At 39.4% G+C, this 18,637-nt stretch overlaps 1 protein-coding gene across 2 annotated transcripts in view; it reads right to left on the bottom strand.

Moving 5' to 3' along the window:
• Window positions 1-1,437: 1,437 nt before the first annotated feature.
• The window catches only part of PRKG1 (protein kinase cGMP-dependent 1), a 1,238,678-nt gene continuing 1,221,478 nt past the window's right edge, over window positions 1,438-18,637 (bottom strand). For both annotated transcript variants that reach the window (XM_077755217.1, XM_077755218.1), the window contains 6 exons: window positions 11,196-11,337; window positions 9,853-10,016; window positions 5,533-5,655; window positions 5,387-5,449; window positions 4,063-4,129; window positions 1,438-2,412 (listed from right to left, as the gene is read on the bottom strand). In XM_077755217.1, coding sequence (XP_077611343.1) covers window positions 2,314-2,412; window positions 4,063-4,129; window positions 5,387-5,449; window positions 5,533-5,655; window positions 9,853-10,016; window positions 11,196-11,337 — 658 coding nt within the window. In that variant the 3' untranslated portion in view covers window positions 1,438-2,313. The remainder of the gene's footprint in view (window positions 2,413-4,062; window positions 4,130-5,386; window positions 5,450-5,532; window positions 5,656-9,852; window positions 10,017-11,195; window positions 11,338-18,637) is intronic.

Below are 18,637 nucleotides of genomic sequence, written 5' to 3' on the forward strand. Positions count from 1 at the left end.
GTCTTAGACTTGAACCATAGTTCCAACATCTGCAGTAAGGGCTAAGCTCTGGGGTCAGTGGGGTATTTGAAAAATTGCAGGAGCAGAATTCTCTTAAATGACAACTAGATAAATTTCCTATCTAGCAAATCGTTAGCATGCCTACATCGCTCTTTTAACAAAAATCACTGAACATTGACCATGATATTGAAATTCTATACTTTTAAAAGCCCAGTTAAAAGCAATATAAAAATTCTGAAATAGCACTCACAGCTGGATTTTAGGTTGGTACGTTTTATATTCTGAAATCTGTAGAAGAAAGTGGGTATCTTGGGGAGTAAATTGATCTTAAGCAACTGTGAGGGACATAAAACTCAAACACAAGAGTAACAGTAACATCTTGGGATTGAAGTTTTAACTTTAAAAGTCTGATTTAACTCTATTCTGATTGATTATGTAGAATATGCCATTATTTTTATTCCCCAAATGTTTCTTAGATCATTTTGTGTTGATATCATATTCTAATGTGGTCTCAGTATGAAAAACTCAAACAGATATCATAATCTATGCCTTCCTGGATATGTGATATAATGACCTATGTGGGCATATCATTTGCAAAAATGTCTGCAACTGACTGACTTCTTAAAAGAATTCTCTAGTGGAAAAAGGCAAACTTCAATTTGATATATCCAGTTCACACACAGCTCCAAATCAGGATGACGGCTCATAAGATGATGGGTCTGTCTACGCAGGTATAACCCTACGTCTAGGAAAAGCTTCCAAACGTCTCTGCTGCTTAGAATAGCTCACAATTCTCACCTGCCAATGAAGAATTCACTTTAAACTGCTGATTCTTTCTTTGCCCCTTGTGAAAAAAGCAAATCAGTTTAGTATTTTCAAACACATTTCAGGATTGTAATATTTCTGTCCCACTTAGTGAACATTTCTGCCTAAGAAGTCAGGGTCCTGTTTGCTCCCTGACTCAAGTGCACGCGTGAACTCACATTGGCTCCTTCACAAAAAGGTAATCAATACCGGGCCATGTCTTGTCCTGTTCCCTGACCTCACACAAGTTAGTTAGTTTCCTCATCTGGTAAATTGCGATGATTTTGTTTTCTTCTTCATCTTCTTTTTTTTCTTTTTGGTTCAGGCCTAAGACAAGAAGCCAGTTGAATGGGCTTTAATCACCTTTCCCCCTCAATCCTAGACTATGTTGTGTAAATGACATCTGGCGGGAGTGTCGTTGGTAAAGTAGTGAAAATGCTGGAATCTCTGGCTACACAGGTGATGATTAGAATTTGTGTTGTCTGCTCAGACACGGACATTTACAGATGAAAGATATACATAGCACCTATATAGTTGTTTTATTTTTATTTTTGGATGGATTTTCATCCCTCTCCACCCCGCCCCCACCCTGTCCCCACCCTAAGGGGTTATTTTTTATAAAAGGGACTATTTTAAGCCTCAGTCTGAGAGCGTGTCAGGTAATAAACAAAAATCAGTTGGTTGCTAGTCATTGATTTCCAGGACCATCTTGAAGCACAATATTTTAAAAGATATGAAATGGTTTGTGAATTGTTTTTTTTTTCTCCACTTGGTCATGACAATTTATCAAAAAAGAAACAAACAAATGCCATGCAGGTTGTTGGTTTTTCAGTTCTCCGTGAAAACGCGTATGTACCTGCCAAGAGGCTTCACAGCCATTGTGCTTTGATCGTATCAATTTTAAAATCTGTCAGGAAGGAAAGGTAACATTCAGCCTCGTCATCAGCACTGCTGGGAAATAAAATCAGGAAACTTCTAGCACTGGTTTGACATGAACCCCGTGACCCATACGCGTGGCCCCCTTTTGTATGGTACATATACCGGCCTGCACTCACGGATCCCACGCTCACACGAAGGAAAGGCAGAGCCCAGGTTTGGTACCACGGTCTGTTACCGTACCCGATAGATTACTTTGTGATCTTCTTGATCATTCTAGCAAGGTACAGACTCTCTTTCTAGGTTGAATTATTTCTTACAGTCTTTCAAATTATAGTCAGAGCAAAGCAAGATCGTTGCAACAATAGAAAACCTCTCTTTACTGGTGAAAGGCTTTGCTTCAGGATCACCATGTCAACTGCTATTTTTAGGATCAAACAGAAAACATGGAAAGAGCACTACTGTCATCTAAGCAGTAAGTCCTAATGCCACTGTAGTTACTGGAGCAGCATCGATCAAAGGCATCACGGTGACCCCGAGCACTAATCTTCTCTCCGTCCCTCAGGTTTGCTGGCAGCTGTGTCTCAGAGAAAGCTGACTTCAGCAAGGCAGAAGCAGGTTAAGAGAAATACATTAGAAGTCTATGTCCCAGCCTGAGTTGTCATCAGGTGGGGGCTCGTCATTGTCCTCAGGGAAACTGTCGAAATTGCTTGTGTCTGTGGGTGATGCAACCTGCGAACAACACAGGGAATGAATGAGTCAAATTTTTTGACCTTTTTTTTTTTTTTTCAAAATGACACAAACCAGATTTTTAAAAAGCATTGTTCATTCATTTCCTGATCAATGTCTATTTTTTGAGTGGCTACCAGGTTTTGGGCTTTTTATTGGGGCTAAGTGTGGTGAATAAAAATAGACATGGCTCTTGCTGTACTTTAGCAGGGAGTACACTGTAGGATTAAAACAAGTAATCACAAAAATGTATAGATGACTATAAGGTTTGCTTAGTGTTATGAAGAAAAAAGAGATGAGAATATGAGTGATGATGGAAAGCCTCTTTGAAAAAATATTATTTGAAAACTAAGAATTGATGAGTTCAAAAAAGAGGGTGTAGCATGTGCAAAGGTCCTGAGGTGAGAGAGTGCTTCATGACGTGAAGTAATCATGAGGCCAGTGTGGCTGCTGTATAAAAGAAGTTAAGACTGGAAGGAGAGGGGCGCCTGGGTGGCTTAGTCGGGGAAGCGTCCGACTTTCGCTTGGGTCATGATCTCGCGGTTCGTGGGTTCGAGCCCCGCGTCGGGCTCTGTGCTGACTGCCAGCTTGGAGCCTGGAGCCTGTTTCAGTCTGTGACTCCCTCTCTCTCTGACCCTCCCCTGCTCACGCTGTCTTTCTCTCCTAAAAATAAATAAAACATAAAAAAAAAAAAAAAAGACTGGAAGGAGAAATCAGGTTATGTAGGGCCCTGAAGACCATCTTAAGTCTTCTGTGTGTTTATTTCAAGTAGAATAAAAGGCATTTCTAACCTCAGTCAGAACACTTGCAAATTTCTTGGGCAAAGTCCAATCTGTAGAGCACCAGCAAAAGCAGCAAAAAATCCATCCTTTAGTAATATTCTCATATTCTGTAATATTTAGAACCTTTTATATACTAATATTGAATGAAATATATATGGATATCCATAAGTCTATCCCATTTGATATTACTATTGCATAAAAGGAGACTTCTGATAGACGTAGGCAAGTATAATTTAGGCTTAGTCTTTACCCTACCAAGTTTCTTATTCTAGTTCTAAAAACAAAACTTCACAAATGCAATTAGAATCTGAGACGTGAGCCACAGTAATGGGGTTTTCCTTTGTTGAAGAGGCATTAGCACTGACAGAAATAAATCTTAGAAGCAGGGAAAATGTTTCTGAAAAAAGAGCAGCCTTGAGCTACTTCCAGGGAAAGGAAGTGTATACCTAAAAGGCTCAGGACCACAAAGCAGTCCCATGCCTCTTCATAAAGATGCAGCACATTTTTGTAGACAGATGGAGTAGTAAATAGAAATAGGTAAACATGCAATCAATTGAAATCTATTTCAAGTTAATGCAGTGCAAACACTGAGTCACCCTCAGTGGGCTGCTACTTAGTGAAAAACTGTTCAGAAAAGACAGTTAAGGAAAGAGAATCCTTTTCTTTTAGAGCCCAGGAAAAGGATAAATAAATGAGAATGAAGAGAGTAAAAAGGTAATGGTAAAATACACATATAATATCCATCTCCTAACTGACCTGTTTTTAAGGTTGGATTTTAGATATTATTCTTATGTGGTACTTTCTATACTTTATTTAATCTGATCATAGGCTAAAACGGTGTCAGACAGTATAAACTGGAAATTGTACTTACACTTGGTATTATAGGAGGTGTTAAGGTGCCTTTTCTTAAGCCTTCCCAATTAAAGCCCTCAAACCATCTAGGAAAGGGGAAGAAAAGGGGTTGGTTAAAGACATTTTACTTTAGCTGCAACCTCATTGCAACATATTTGATGTGCACGTCTGATGGAGAGCAGAGAGGAGAACATTTTCAAGGTGACAAAAATGGATTGTTTCATGGAAAACTTTTACAATTATTTTATGCTATGCATATTTAAAAAACCTTGTTGAAATATTTAATACCAGTTAGAAATAACTCCTTTTTTACCCTGCAATTTCATCATGTCTGTATGACCCTGTGCCTGTACTCTTGGTATAACTTAATCGATGTCATGATGTGCTTGGCCCTGAGCCTTACAAGATGTCTTATTTTAAGGCGGTGGAATCAGAGCATGAAAAGTCAGTATGGAAAATGATTTTCCAGCTTTGCACGGATTCATTGGGCAGCCTCAGTGAATTAACCTTTTCACATCACTGTATCTGTCAGGTGTAGCTCTGATTTGGTACTTTTTTTGTATTCATAGAAGAAAACATTAAATATGCAATACTAGGGTCATCATAATTCCTAACAAAATGTCAACACATTTAATTTATATAAAAGACTGAAGGTATTTTGTGTTCAGGTTTTCTGTGAAAATGAGGAGCAGGTAACATGGTTTTCACCAGTAGCAAACAGTTCCACCAAATTCTCAGCAGGTGTTTTAGGTATTTAGAGATAGTTTGGTAAGTAAATTCTTGTATGGATGTGAATCTTCTGTGAGTGTTATACAAACAGAGTAATAAAAAACAATTTGGCCTTAGATTAGCACTCAAATATCCAATTAACTAGGTGAGGTTTAATATTTAAGATGCTGCCATCGCTTAAAAACAACACTGTACTCAGTACTTTTCTTTGTGTTATTATCTCATTGGGAAGTAGCTGGAAAAATATATTCCTGTTTTAGTCTAGGAAATGAGGCATGATATGGTGGAGGACTTGTGTTTCTGATATTCTGGAAGAGAACAGAATCCCAGAATTAAAAGCACACATTGCCTCTTGGTGCCAGAGAGGGAAAATGCTCGTTAGTATGAGTTGGGAAAAACTAAACTCAGTGAATCGGTCACTTAATATGGCACAGGGTCGCATTTGTCTGATGTCCCCAAGACATAAGCAGAAGGGCCTTAAGTCAGAAGGCTAAGTGGTCTGCAGGTCCCCTTGGGTGTTTCCACGGGTGTACTGTGTCAGTCACGCAAAAAGAAGAGCCGGGGGTGGTGCTGTCTGGACCCTCCCACGGAAAGGTCAAGGGAAGAACACTTACTTGTGCTTTTGAATGTCTTTCACGCCATTTTTCAAATTCCCTAGTCTTTCTGACGGGTTATCCCTGGAAAGAAAATAACTACTATAAGGGAATCTGTCACGTTCCCATTATGATGCTTTCAAAAGTCATGCGGCTGGAATGCTTACCTGCATAGTTTTTTAATTAAATTAGCAGCATTTTTGACAATCTTCTTTGGAAATTCTATCATGTCAATCCCCCTCAGTATGATATTATAGGTTTTCATAGGGTCTGGGCCTGAGAACGGCGGGCTGCAAAGGTGAGATGTAAAAAGAGAATCAGTTGTATTTTCTAAATAAGTTGTCCTAAATTTGTTTTAACCCCACAAGTGCCATCAATTCTTATTTGGGGACATATATTAGTCATGGTAACACAGAATGACACTGGATTAATAGCAAAATGACACAGAAACCTTTTCAAGTAAATCACGTAGGGAAGCCACATAGGGGCGCCTGGGTAGCTCAGTCGGTTAAGCATCTGACTTCAGCTCAGGTCATGATCTTGCGGTTCGTGGGTTCCAGCCCCACGTCAGGCTCTCTGCTGACGACTCAGAGCCTGGAGCCTGCTTCAGATTCGATGTCTCCCTCCCTCTCTGCCCCTACCCTGCTTGTTGGTGTGAGTGCTCTCNCGACTCAGAGCCTGGAGCCTGCTTCAGATTCGATGTCTCCCTCTCTGTCTGCCCCTACCCCACTCACACACTGTCTCTCAAAAATCAACATTAAAAAAACACAAAACCCCAAGAAACCATAAACGGATCAAAGTTTGTTCGGCCGTTCCTCTTATGTCTCGTTAGTGCAGCAAACATCTCTCTTGCTCTTCTTGACCATTCAAGATGCTTCTTCCACTTTCTAGCCCTTTCTCTGCACTTATCAGTTCACTGATTACACTCAGCATGAAGTCCAAAATCACTAGACCGCTACAGGGATGCCAGTGCCAGGACCCCAGATCCTGCTACCACCACCCTCACTCACTGGGATCAGGACGCCAGGTCTGCTCACTGTTCCTCTGAAATACCAAGCATTTCCCCACCTCAGGATGCTGTTTGTTAGCCTGGAAGGTTTTTCCCATATTTGTCTGGCTAAAGGGTTATGTTGCTTCCCCCATCTACTCTGATCAACCTATGGGATGACCCCTATCAACCAACATAATGCAACAGTTTAGTCTGATACTTGAATTTAAACTTGATTCTATTTTTTTAAAGTTATCTCTATACCCAACGTGGAGCTCAAACTCACAACCCAGAAATCAAGAGTGCTCCAGGGACTGAGCCAGACAGGCACGCACCCCTTGGGTTGAAACTTTAGAGAGTCGCTGGCCATGCTCTCTTCCACATCCCTTCATTTTTTCACACCATGTAGCTGTCCATTTTCCCCAGAATTACTTACTCTTCTTCCTTTGCTAGAGATTGATTGTCCATATAAGCAAATGTCTATTTCGGAGCTCTCTCTTCTGCTCCAATGGTCTGTGTGTCTGTTTTTGTGCTACTACCACATGCCTTTATTATAGTTTTGTAGTAGATCTTGAAATCTGGGGTTGTGACCCCTCCAGCTTTGTTCTTCTTAGGATTGCTTTCATTGTTCAGGGTCTTTTGTGGTTCCATGCAGATTTTAGTATCATTTGTTCTAGTTCTCTCAATATTGCTAGCGGCATTTTGATAGGGATTGCACTGAATCTGTAGAGTGCTTTGGGTAGTAGGGACATTTTAACAATAATAATTCTTACAATCCATGAACATAGACCATCTTTCCATTTGTTCCCAATTTCTTTCATCCAAATTTTATGGTTTTTGGAGAACAGGTCTTTTACCTCCTTGGTTAAATTTATCATGAGTAACCTTATTCTTTTGGGTGCATTGTAAACAGAATTGCTTTCTTAATTTCTCCTTTTGCCTTGTTATTAGTGCATAGAAATGCAACAGATTTCTGTATATCAATTTTCTGCTGAAAATTGGCCAACTGACTTTTGGGGTTTCCCTTGTACATAGTGAGGAGCTTTATCCTGGCTTTTAAAATTCTCTATCTTTAAACTTTGAAATTTTATTATTTATTAACAAATTTTTTGTTTTAAATGTTGTATTTATTTCTGAGAAAGAGAGAGAGAGAGAGACAGCGTGAGCAGGGGAGGGTCAGAGAGAGAGGGAGCTACAGAATCTGAAACAGCTTTCAGGCTCTGAGCTGGCTGTCCGCACAGAGCCTGACATGGGGCTCGAACCCATGAACTGTGAGATCATGACCTGAGCCGGAGTCAGATGCTTACCTGACTCAGCCACCCAGGCATCCCTTTATTTATTTTTTAAATGTTTATTTTGAAACAGAGAGAGAGAGAGAATCAGAAGCAGGCTCTGTGCTGTCAGCACAGAACGTGAAGCAGGGCTCGATCCCATGAATTGTGAAATTATAACCTGAGCCACCCAGGTGCCCCTAATCTTTGACATTTTAAATATGTGTTATGGGTTTATCTTGTTTGGAATTCTTTGGGCTTCCTGTATCTGGATGTCTATTTTCATAGGGTAGGGAAGTTTTGAGTTATTGTTTCTTCAAATATGCTGTCTGCCCTTTTCTCTCTCCTTTGTCTTTCCAGGGCCCAGATAATGGGAATGATTCTTTGATGTTGTCCAAGAGATTCCTTAATTTCAATTTTTTAAAATTGCTGTTCACCTGGAGTGCTTTCCATTATCCTGTCTTCGAGATCACTGAGCTGTTCTTCTATCTCTTCTACTCTACTATTTATTCCCTTTAGTGTATTTTTCATTTCAGTTATTCTTTAATTCTGGTTCTTTTTCTGTATTTTTCTATTTGTTAAAGTTCTCACAGAGTTCACCTGTGCTTATCTCCATTTCATTTACTTGTTTTGAAGTTTTGTGCTCTTTTATTTGGACCATATTCCTCTCTCTCATTCTGATTGACTTTGTTTCTATGAATTAGGCAGAACAGCTACTTCTCCTAGACATGAAGGAATGATCCTGTGTGTGGTCATCCCTGTGTAGACCGTGTTTGCCTGGTCACTTTGGCCGACTCTGTAGAGCCGTAGCTAAGATGGGCTCGGGGGCCTGGGTCCCTCAGTTGGGCCATCCTAGTGGGATAGCTGGAGGCAAGTGGCCATGGGTTGGGGCTGTTCTGGGGTTGTCTGTGCTATAAGCCTCCTTGCAGAACAGCTGAAGTGGGCAGAAGCCAGGGATCATAGGCCTCCATGCAGAGGGCCCTCAGGCAGGACAGCTAGAGCTAAGGTGTGCATGGGCCGGGGGTCCTAGGCCACTTCACACTGGGTCATCCGGGCAAGTCATCTAGAGCCAGAGTATTCTGTGCCTGCTTTACCTTGGTGAGATGGCTGGAGCCTTAATGAGCACTGACCAAGGGTGTCCTGGTGTGCGCCTGGGACCACTCTGGTGGGACATCCTGGGTTAGGGGGCTGGGGCTCACTGTGGCGGGAAGCCAGCTATGGTGCCGGGGCTCTGCTCCCCTCTGCACTATCAGGGTGGAGGGGAAGCAGAACTAGAGGTACCTGCCAGCCCCTCTGATCTGTAGAGTTCTCACCAGCTGGCAGGGCTCTAGGACTGGTTCCTTTATTTGAAGTCACCCTTTTAAGCAATGACTTCTGTTTCTGTGCCCAGGGCAGATGCTCCCTGTCCCTGTCCCTACGGACTTACTCCCCACAGCTCATGATGTCAGGGGTGGGGTCCCCTTTGCTTCTGTGTCCCCAACTCTCTCTGTATCCCCTGTCATTCTCTGTGTGGCCTCTCTATCTCCCGTTGTGCTGAAGCCATTCAGATAGCCCTCAGTTTCCCATTAAGGTTTTCTACACGGAACTTCTCCACGTCTTTGCCCACTCTTGTCCTTCTGTCCTTACTCTATATGTCCGAGGCCTATATCCAGCCCTGAACACTGGTTTATAATGACTCTACTACTCATTGTCCCCCATGCACGGCATGGCGGTGTATTTCTTTTTCTTTTGATTGAGGATCTTCAAGTCTTAGACCTGGAAGTATCCACAATACGTTTTTTTTTACACTTGCTGATGGCTATAATATCAGTACACAAAAGACCTGCAAACCATTCACATTTCATTTAGGTATAATACCTGTTAGCATGTCCTCTCATTTCTATGCAGAGTTGACCCTAGATATTTTTATAGCACTATTATCTCCCTTGCTTCATTGCTGGCTAAGTGACTAGGCTCAAAGATCCCTCAGAAAGATACCAGATTATTCCACATTCTCACGTACGTATAAAGAATTAGTAATGATGAGGCCAAAGGTTGACATGGAGATACCTGCCCTCATCCAATCCATTTTAGAGTTTGTTTTATGAATTCCTGGGCACCTGAATTACTAATCAAAGTGCTGGACCAGGATAAGGTGAAATGTGCTTTACGATGGTCTAATCAGTGACAAAGGCAGGAGTGTGCAGCTGTTTGCTGCTCTATTAGCAGCTCTCTGTCAATGTCCGTACCTGCCAGTCAGAAGCTCATACATCAGGATCCCCAGGGACCAGTAGTCAGCTGAGATGTCGTGGCCTTTGTTCAGGATGACCTCTGGGGCCACGTACTCAGGAGTCCCACAAAACGTCCATGTTTTCTTTCCAAATCCTATTTTCTTCGCAAAGCCAAAATCAACCTTACGAAGGGAGAAAAACAAGATATTTCAAGGCCTGGACCTTATGCTTAAAAGCAGTAAGTTACTCAGTTGAAGTGCACGGAATATAATAAAAACAGATGCATATTACCATAGTCCTAGATTCTAAGAGGAGTCATCTGTATTTCAAACAGACAAAGCCTCCCTGAGCAAATGCAGTTTCAATAGGAAAAGCTAAAACCTGAGTATAGAATGGAACTCACATCATTCAAAATAATGGTAAACCTTTCCTTCCAGAAATATTTTCCATTTTTCCTCCTTTCCTGAAAAACTTTAAGAGACTAGTTGGACCTACTTGACAAATTTTCCCAAATATGCATGCTTTCTGCTGGATTTAGGAAGCTGACAATTCATTTAGTCATGAGAAGACACCTCACTGCTCAAGAAACCTAGTCACAAAATTTATCCCTGCCCTGACTACACACAAACAGGAATAAAATGCAAATGTTCTTTGTTTTTCTAGAAATCTTTCTCACTGGAGAAGCATCAAATGCAGAAAGCCTATCTTTTTATAAAACGATTTGGTCAAGAATACAAATAATTAACAGCCACTGATTTGATTTCCTTGAAAACCACATGCTGAATAGAAAGTCCAAAAAGTTTAAAAAAGAGAGTCAGGTACTGACAGATTCAAAGCCTGAAAAAATTCTATGTTTTATAATAGAACTTCCCTCCTACAGTAAATCTTTAGCACGCTTGACAGATTTTACTATTGTGATCACTACTATCACTATAAGTCAAATGCCCCGGATAACACTGCCTACCAAGTTTTTTCTGTTTAGATTATACTTAAATCTAAAATGTTACCATGATTCATGGTTTAATCTAAGTATTCATTCCCTGTGAATCGCAGAAAGAGGACAAGAGAAACGGCTACAGAGCTCTTCTAACAGTCTATGAATACATGGCCACCATATGAGGCCACTTAAACACATCTGCCAGGACCGTATTCATTTAGACCTAATCAGTTTGATTTCTTAACAACGTTTGCATCATTTGAAAGAATGCTTAGTTGAAAGCAGTAACACTAACATCTGCTGTTTAAGAAAAGGTACAGCATTTACAAAGGAAAACGGAGATTTCAATGTTAGGAAATAAGCACAGCTTTGTTAACAAATATTTAAAACCACGGGGCAGAAATGGTGCATAAAATGCACTGACCAGCTTGGTGTAGCCTCGGTGATCCAGGATGAGATTTTCTGGCTTGAGGTCCCTGTAAATGATCCCTTTGGAATGCAGATAGGCGAATGCTTCCACCACACACGCTGTGTAAAATCTGGTCGTAGAATCTTCGAATGAACCTCTGAGATACGGAAAATGAAAGTGTGTAAGACATTAGTTTCTCTGATAGGGTTTTATTTACTTTTTTCTCCTTTCATTATATATTCCTATGTCAAGTGTGACCCTGGAGACCAATGTCCTATGGCCAAATGCCATATGATTGGTGCTGCCTTGGGTTTCCAAAAGCCCTTGAGGATCAAGTCCAGGAATTCTTTGCCCTTACGAATGGGATAGTTAACTCTACCCTCCGGTAAGCACTCAAGCGGAGCTCCACCTCACACTTCTCTCTGTAACCTTCCCAGCAGCCCCTACCTCTAATGAGACCCAAGTATGGGCGTGGTCAGGTGAGGGGCAAATCCTATTTTAGAGCTGGATACCAAGGGGCTGTGTGGTAAAGCAGAAGTTTATGGGTTCAGTCATGTTTATTTTTAGAAAGATAAGTTGTATGTCCCTTTTTCCCAATTAGTAAACACTGAAACACAACATAATGATTTCATAATTCAGCAACATCCGTGTGAACATCTCCATAGGAGGCAGAGATGTGGCACGAGATACCAACGAGAGAGAGACGTGATTACAGGTAGCCCACAACCAAAGGTCAAGAGGTGGCCTGACCTTGCTTCCCATGACAGCCCTGATGCAGGTTTGCATGTTGGGGAGATGTGCTTCTTTTTTCAATATTGACGAATAAAAGGTCACTTTTTTTTTTAACAAAAGTGAGCAGTGACTCTGAAGCTAAAGCAGCAGCACCTTTCAGGTCATTTTTACAAATACCTAGTTTTTTCCAGAAAGTTCTTCATTTCAACTACTAATGTCCTGAGTTGTCACTGAAATAATTAGCTCTTTCCCAAGGAAATATTCTTTCAAAATATAATTCAAGACATGAGGATATCTATGCTTTAGATCCTAGAATCTTAACTGTAATTTTTTTTAATGTTGCTTATTTTTGAGAGAGAGAGTGCGCGCAAGCAGGGGAGAGGCAGAGAGAAAGGGATGCACAGAATCCATAGCAGGCTCCAGTTTCTAAGCTGTCAGCACAAAGCCTGACGCGGGGCTTGAACCCATGAGCTGTGAGATCATGACCTAAGCCAAAGTCAAACACTTAACTGACTGAGCCACCCAGGTGCCCCAAGAATCTTAACTATAATTACAAAGATGCTAGAGGTCTGTCTTTAACAGCATCTGCACTGTGAATTTATAAGGTCCAGAAAAAGTTTCTTTGAGGAGAAGTGCATCTGTATTGGGAAAGAATACATCATGTGTTGCCATTGTCTTTGGAGCCAGAACTGTCTTTGCAGAGTGAACACTATGTAATTCTGTGCCTTGACAAGCGGGTTGGGTGGTGCCTTGCAGATCGTTTTTCTTTGCCCTGAAATAATTATGCTTGTCCATCAAGACAAAAGCAACATATTTCTTTCACTGGAGAGCTCATCTGTAGTAAGCAGTAAGCACCCATGTGCAGATAATTAGCACACAGCTTTAACTACCGGATGCCACATAGGACTCCAGTCCTTCCTCCCTGGACAGTTCTGTAAAGCCACGGCAGAGTCAGAACAAAACAAGACAGTATGGGCGACAGAGCCTTGTCTTACTTCACACTGCATGCCTTGTTTTAATAAGAGAATTGATTACCTCCTTGTATTGGGATTATTTACCTGTGATGTAGGGGGGCTTTGGAAGCCTACAAATTCTTGGTTGCTGTTGGAAGAAGAGATTATATCTGTAGTTGTGACTCTGAGCAACATATCTGTTTTCCTTAAAATTCACTTGTCAATGGAACCAAATGGACGAATACACTGTAAACGTTGTAAGGAAAGGGAACACTTATGTGAGAGATCAACTGCTCACAAAATCTCAGCTGAAAGGCGTTCATGTTTATTTTCTAAATAAGTGGGCCATTAGTAGGAAGATGGAAAAAAAAATCCTAATACAGACTCCCATTCATCAGAAGAGGCTGTAAGTGAGGAGTATGGACTCTGAAGCAAGAATTCTGGGCTCAAATCTGGGTTTCAGTTGCTTATTTTTGAGCAACTAACTACATCTTCCTCAGTCTCATGTTCTCTTGAGCAAAATGAAGCTAGTATTAGAAATTAGCTCATTGGATTCTGGAAAGGATACAAATAATTGATGCATATATTTAGAATTAGTGCCCTCACACAACCGGGTACCTGATAAATATTAGCCATTCTAATTAAGAACTGAAACAGTCTTTAGCTGCTGTGTCTGACATCTAGGGAAGTTGAAGGATACAGGTCTGAAGACTTCTGGAGATGGAGGTGAGGGTCTGTCTTACCTAACACTGTTATGGAAGTATTTGCTGCTCTCACTGCCAAGGCTAACTGCCATGAATTAATTTCCGTTCTTTTCATTTTGTCTAGGCTTCTCACAGATGCACAGGCAAAAATTACTCTCTTAGTGCCTGCCAATTTTCATCGTAAAGTGAACTGACCAGCACCGCACACCTTTGGGTCTTCAGTTCCTGACAGCTGTTTATTCGTGTCAAGGATTCTCTGATTCTGAGCCATTCTGGAATTTGGAAGGCTCTGCAAAGCTGGTTTCCAGTCCTTTAAAAATCTATTTTGAGTCTCCCCTATATATAAGCATATTTGTAACTGATTTTCAAAATTAAATGAAAACACAATCTTAAATCTGTTTCCATGGTAGGTGATAAATCAACATAATGTATGCATACAAAGTATTTACCAGAAACATGGCTTCATCACTAAATGTTTGATGTGGTTAATTTGTGGATTTTGAAATACACTTCCGGAAAGCAGTCACAGAGCCTAGCATCAGGGTGACTCCAAATGAAAAATAACTATTAGAATTGAAAATGACAACATAAATTTTATCTAAAACAAAAATGAAAGGTTGTTTTATCAACAGAAAGTTGCTTAAAGAAGTAAATCAGTGCCCTAAATAGCTCTTCAAAATAATAATAATGCCTTGACAGTTGTGTCCTTTCAATTAAAACAAGCATGGAAAAGGCCCTTATAGTTTCTCTAGGAATGGGTAGTTGTTTTATTTCGGCTAGATAGCAGTAGATAACAATCTGATTGAGAGAATCAAAGGGTTACGTGTACTTACGGATAGACTCAACTTTAAATCTAATCACAATGTTTACCAACTTGTCATAAACAGAGTCCTGAAATGACAAATTGCGACCAAGACAAAGCATCTCTCACCAAAGGGTAAGTTCCCTTTTTCTCTTGACTAGCAACATGGATCATGAATGAGTATAAATATTTATCAATTTCAGATGTACAACATAATGATTAATTCTATATATTACTCAGTGCTCACCATGGTTAAGTGTAATAACCACTGGTCCCCAAACAACATTATGGACTATGTTCCCAATGCTGTGCTTTTCATTTCTGTGATTGATTTACTTTATGACTGGAAGTTTGTATTTCTTAATGACCTTTGTCTATTTCACCCATCTCTCCACCACCTTCCCCTCTGGCAACCACCATTTTATTCTCTGTATTTAAGAATCTGTTCTGTTGTTTTGTTTTCAAGATTGCACATTTAAGTGAAGTCATAGGGTATTTGTCTTTCTCTCTCTGACTTACTTCACTTAGTATAATACCATCTAGCTCTATCCATGTGGTGGCAAGAGCAAAGAGCAAGGTCTCATTCTTTTTCTACAACTGAGTAATATTCCATTGTATATACATACACTGCATCTTCTTTATCCGTGTGTCTATTGATGAACACTTGGGTTGCTTCCATAATTTGGCTATTGTAAATAATGCTCAATAAACATAGGAAGTATTTTTTCACAATGGAGTTTTTGTATTTTGGGGGGTAAAGACCCAGGAATGGAAGACTGGATCATATGGTAGTTCTGTTTTTGAGGAACTCCCACACTCTTTCAACAGTGGCTGCACCAGGTTGTATTCCCACCAACAGTGCCCAAGGGCTCCTCTTTCTCCACATTCTCGCCAACACTCGTTATTTCTTGTCTTTTTTTTATTGGAGGCATTCTGACAGGTGTAAGGTGATATCTCATGGTGATCTTGATTTGCATTTCCCTGATGATGGGTGATGTTGAGCATCTTTTCATGTGTCTGTTGGCTGTCTGGATATAGTCTTTGGAAAAATGAATATTCAGGTCCTCTGCTTACTTTAATAAATTCATTGTTTTCTTGAGTTATAGGAGTTCTTTATGTATTTTTGAAATATTAATCCTTTATTGAATATATCATCATTTGCAAATATCTTCTCCCATTCACGAGGAGGCCTTCTCATTTTGTTGATGGTTACCTTTGCTGTGCAGAGGCTTTTTATTGTGATGTAGTCCCAATAGTTTATTTTTGCTTTTGTTTCCTTGCCTGTGGAGATGTATCTAGAAAAATGTCACTAAGGCCAATGTCAGAGAGATTACCGCCTCTGTTTTCTTTTAGGAATTTTATGGTTTCGGGTCTCACAATTAGGTTTTCAATCTATTTTCAGTTTATTTTGGTATATGGTATAAGAAAGTGGTATAGTTTCATTCTTTTGCATGTAAATCTCCAGTTTTCTGAAACCATTTGTTGAAGAGATCATCTTTTCTCCACTGTATATTCTTGCTTTTGTTGTAGATTAATTAACCATGTAAGTCTCAGTTTATTTCTGGGCCCTCTAATCTGATTTATGTGTCTGTTTTTGTGCCAGTACCATGCTGTGTTGATTCCTACAACTTGGTAGTGTATCTTGAAATCTGGAATCGTGATACCTCCAGCTTTGTTCTTCTTTCTTATAGTCACTGTGGCTATTTGGGGTCTTTGTGTGGCTCCATACAAGATTTAGGATTATTAGAGTTCTATGAAAAATGCTGTTGGTATTTTAATAGAGATTTCCATGAATCTGTAGATTGCTTTGGGTAGTATGGACATTTTAACGATATTCTTCCAATCCACAAACTTGAACTATTTGTATCATCTTCAATTGCTTTATGTTTTATAGTTTTCAAGGTACAGGTCTTTCCCTTCCTTGGTTAAGTTTATTCCTAGGTATTTTATTCTTTTTGGTGCAATTATAAATGGGATTGATTCCTAGATTTCTCTCCTAGTTGTTATAGAAATGCAACAGATTTTTGTATATTACTTTTGTATTCTGCAGTATTACTGAATTCATTTTTCAGCTCTATTAGTTTCTTTTGATAGATTCTTTAGAGTTTTCTATATGTAGTATCATGTCATCTGCAAATAGTGAAAGTTTTATTTCTTCCTAACCAATCTGTATGGCTCTTATTCCTTTTTCTTGTCTGATTACTGTGGCAAGGACTTCCAGTACTGTGTGAATAAAAGTGGTGAGGGTGGACATCTTTGTCGTGTTCTCAATATTTAAGGAAAAGCTTGTAGGGTTTTTTGTTGTTGTTGTTTTACCATTGAGTATGGTGTTAGCTGTGGGTTTTTCATATATTACCTTTATTATGTTGAGATATATTTCCTCTGGCCTCACTTTGAAAGTTTTTATCATGAATGGATATTGTATTTTGTCAAATGCTTTTCTGCATTTGTTGAGATGATAATTTGTTTTCTATCCTTTCTCATGTAAATGTGGTATATCACACTGATGATTTGCCAATATTGAACCATGCTTGCATCCCTTGGATAAATCCCACTTAATCGTGGTAAATACTTTCTAATATTTTGTTGAAGGATTTTGCATCTATGCTTATCAGATATATCTGCCTGTTTTAATACTGGTTTTAAAATAGGGGTGATGTTGGCCTTGTAGACTGAGTTTGGATATTTTCCTTCCTCTTCTATTTTCTGACTAGTTGGAGAAGAATGTGTACTAACTCTTCACTGAATGTTTGGTAGAATTCACCTGTGAAGCCATCCTGTCCTGGACTTCATTTTGTTGGAAGGTTTTGGATTAGTGATTCAATTTCATTTCTAGTCATTGGCTTCTTCAAATTTTCTATTTCGTCCTCATTAAGTTTAGGAAGATTATATGTTTCTAGGCATTTATCCTTTATTCTGTGTCATCCAAATCACTGGCATACAATATCTCATAATATTCTGTTACAATCCTTTGCATTCTCTGGTGTTGGTTGTTATTTCTACTCCACTTCTAATGTTGTGTCTTCTTTTTTTCTTGATCAGTCTAACTAAAGGTTTTTCAGTTTTATCTTTTCAAACAAATAGCCCCTGGTATAATCTGTTCTGTTTTTTTAGTTTCCATTTATTTCTGCTCTAATCTTTATTATTTTATTCCTTCTATTTGGTTTGGGCTTTGTTCAAGTTTAGATTGTTGGAGATTATTTTATTTCTCAAGGTACTCCTATAAACTTCCCTGTTACAAGTACACTTGCTGCCTCCCGAAGATTTTGGACCACTGTGTTTTCACTTTCATGTCTCCATGTATTTTTTGATTTTCTCCTGATTTCTTGAACAATACATTGTTTAGCCTCCATATATTTCTGTTCTTTCTAGATTTTTTCTTGCACTTGATTTTTAGTTTCATATCATTGTGGTCAGAAATTATGCTTGATATTTCAATCTTTTTGAACTTATTGAGACTTATTTTGTGGCCTATGTGATTTATCCATTGATATAAGCAGGGTGTTAATGCCCCCTATAATTACTGTATTACTGTCAATTTCTCCCTGTATGTTAAAAATTATTTTATGTATTTAGGTGCTTCTGTGTTGGGTGCATAGATATTTGTAATTGTTATATGTTCTGGGGCACCTGGATGGCTCAGTCAGTTGAGTGTCTGACTTCGGCTGAGGTCATGATCTCACAGTTTGTGGGTTCGAGCCCCGCGTTGGGCTCTGTGCTGACAGCTAGCTCAGAGCCTGGAGCCTGTTTCAGATTTTGTGTCTCCCTCTTTCTCTGACCCTCCCCTGCTCACACTGTCTCTCTCTCTCAGAAATAAATAAAACATTAAAAAATTTAATTGTTATATACTTTTGTGGGATTGATCATTATCAATTTTTCATTATCAGTTTATCAGTTTATCACCCCTTTATCATTAGGAGGTGCCATTCTTTGTCTCTTGCCACAGTCTGTGTTTTAAAATCTATTTTTTTCTGCTCCAAATATTGCTACCCTGGATTTTTTTTTTTCACTTCCATTTGCATGGTCAATGTTTTTCCATTCCTTCACTTTGTTTGCATGTGTCTTTATGTCAGGTGAGTCTCTTGTAGGCAGCATATACATAGGTCTTGTTTTTTAATCTATGCCATCATTCCATGTCATTTGATTGGGACATTTAGTCCATTTACATTTAAAGTGATTATTGATAGGTATATACTGATTGCCATTTGTTACTTGTTTTTGTAGTTCTCCTCGGTTCCTTTTTTCTTCTCTTTACCTTGTTCTTGA

This window comes from Crocuta crocuta, unplaced genomic scaffold, assembly GCF_008692635.1.
Source record: "Crocuta crocuta isolate KB4526 unplaced genomic scaffold, BGI_CrCroc_1.0 scaffold2, whole genome shotgun sequence".
In the NCBI taxonomy this organism is placed as follows: domain Eukaryota; kingdom Metazoa; phylum Chordata; class Mammalia; order Carnivora; family Hyaenidae; genus Crocuta; species Crocuta crocuta.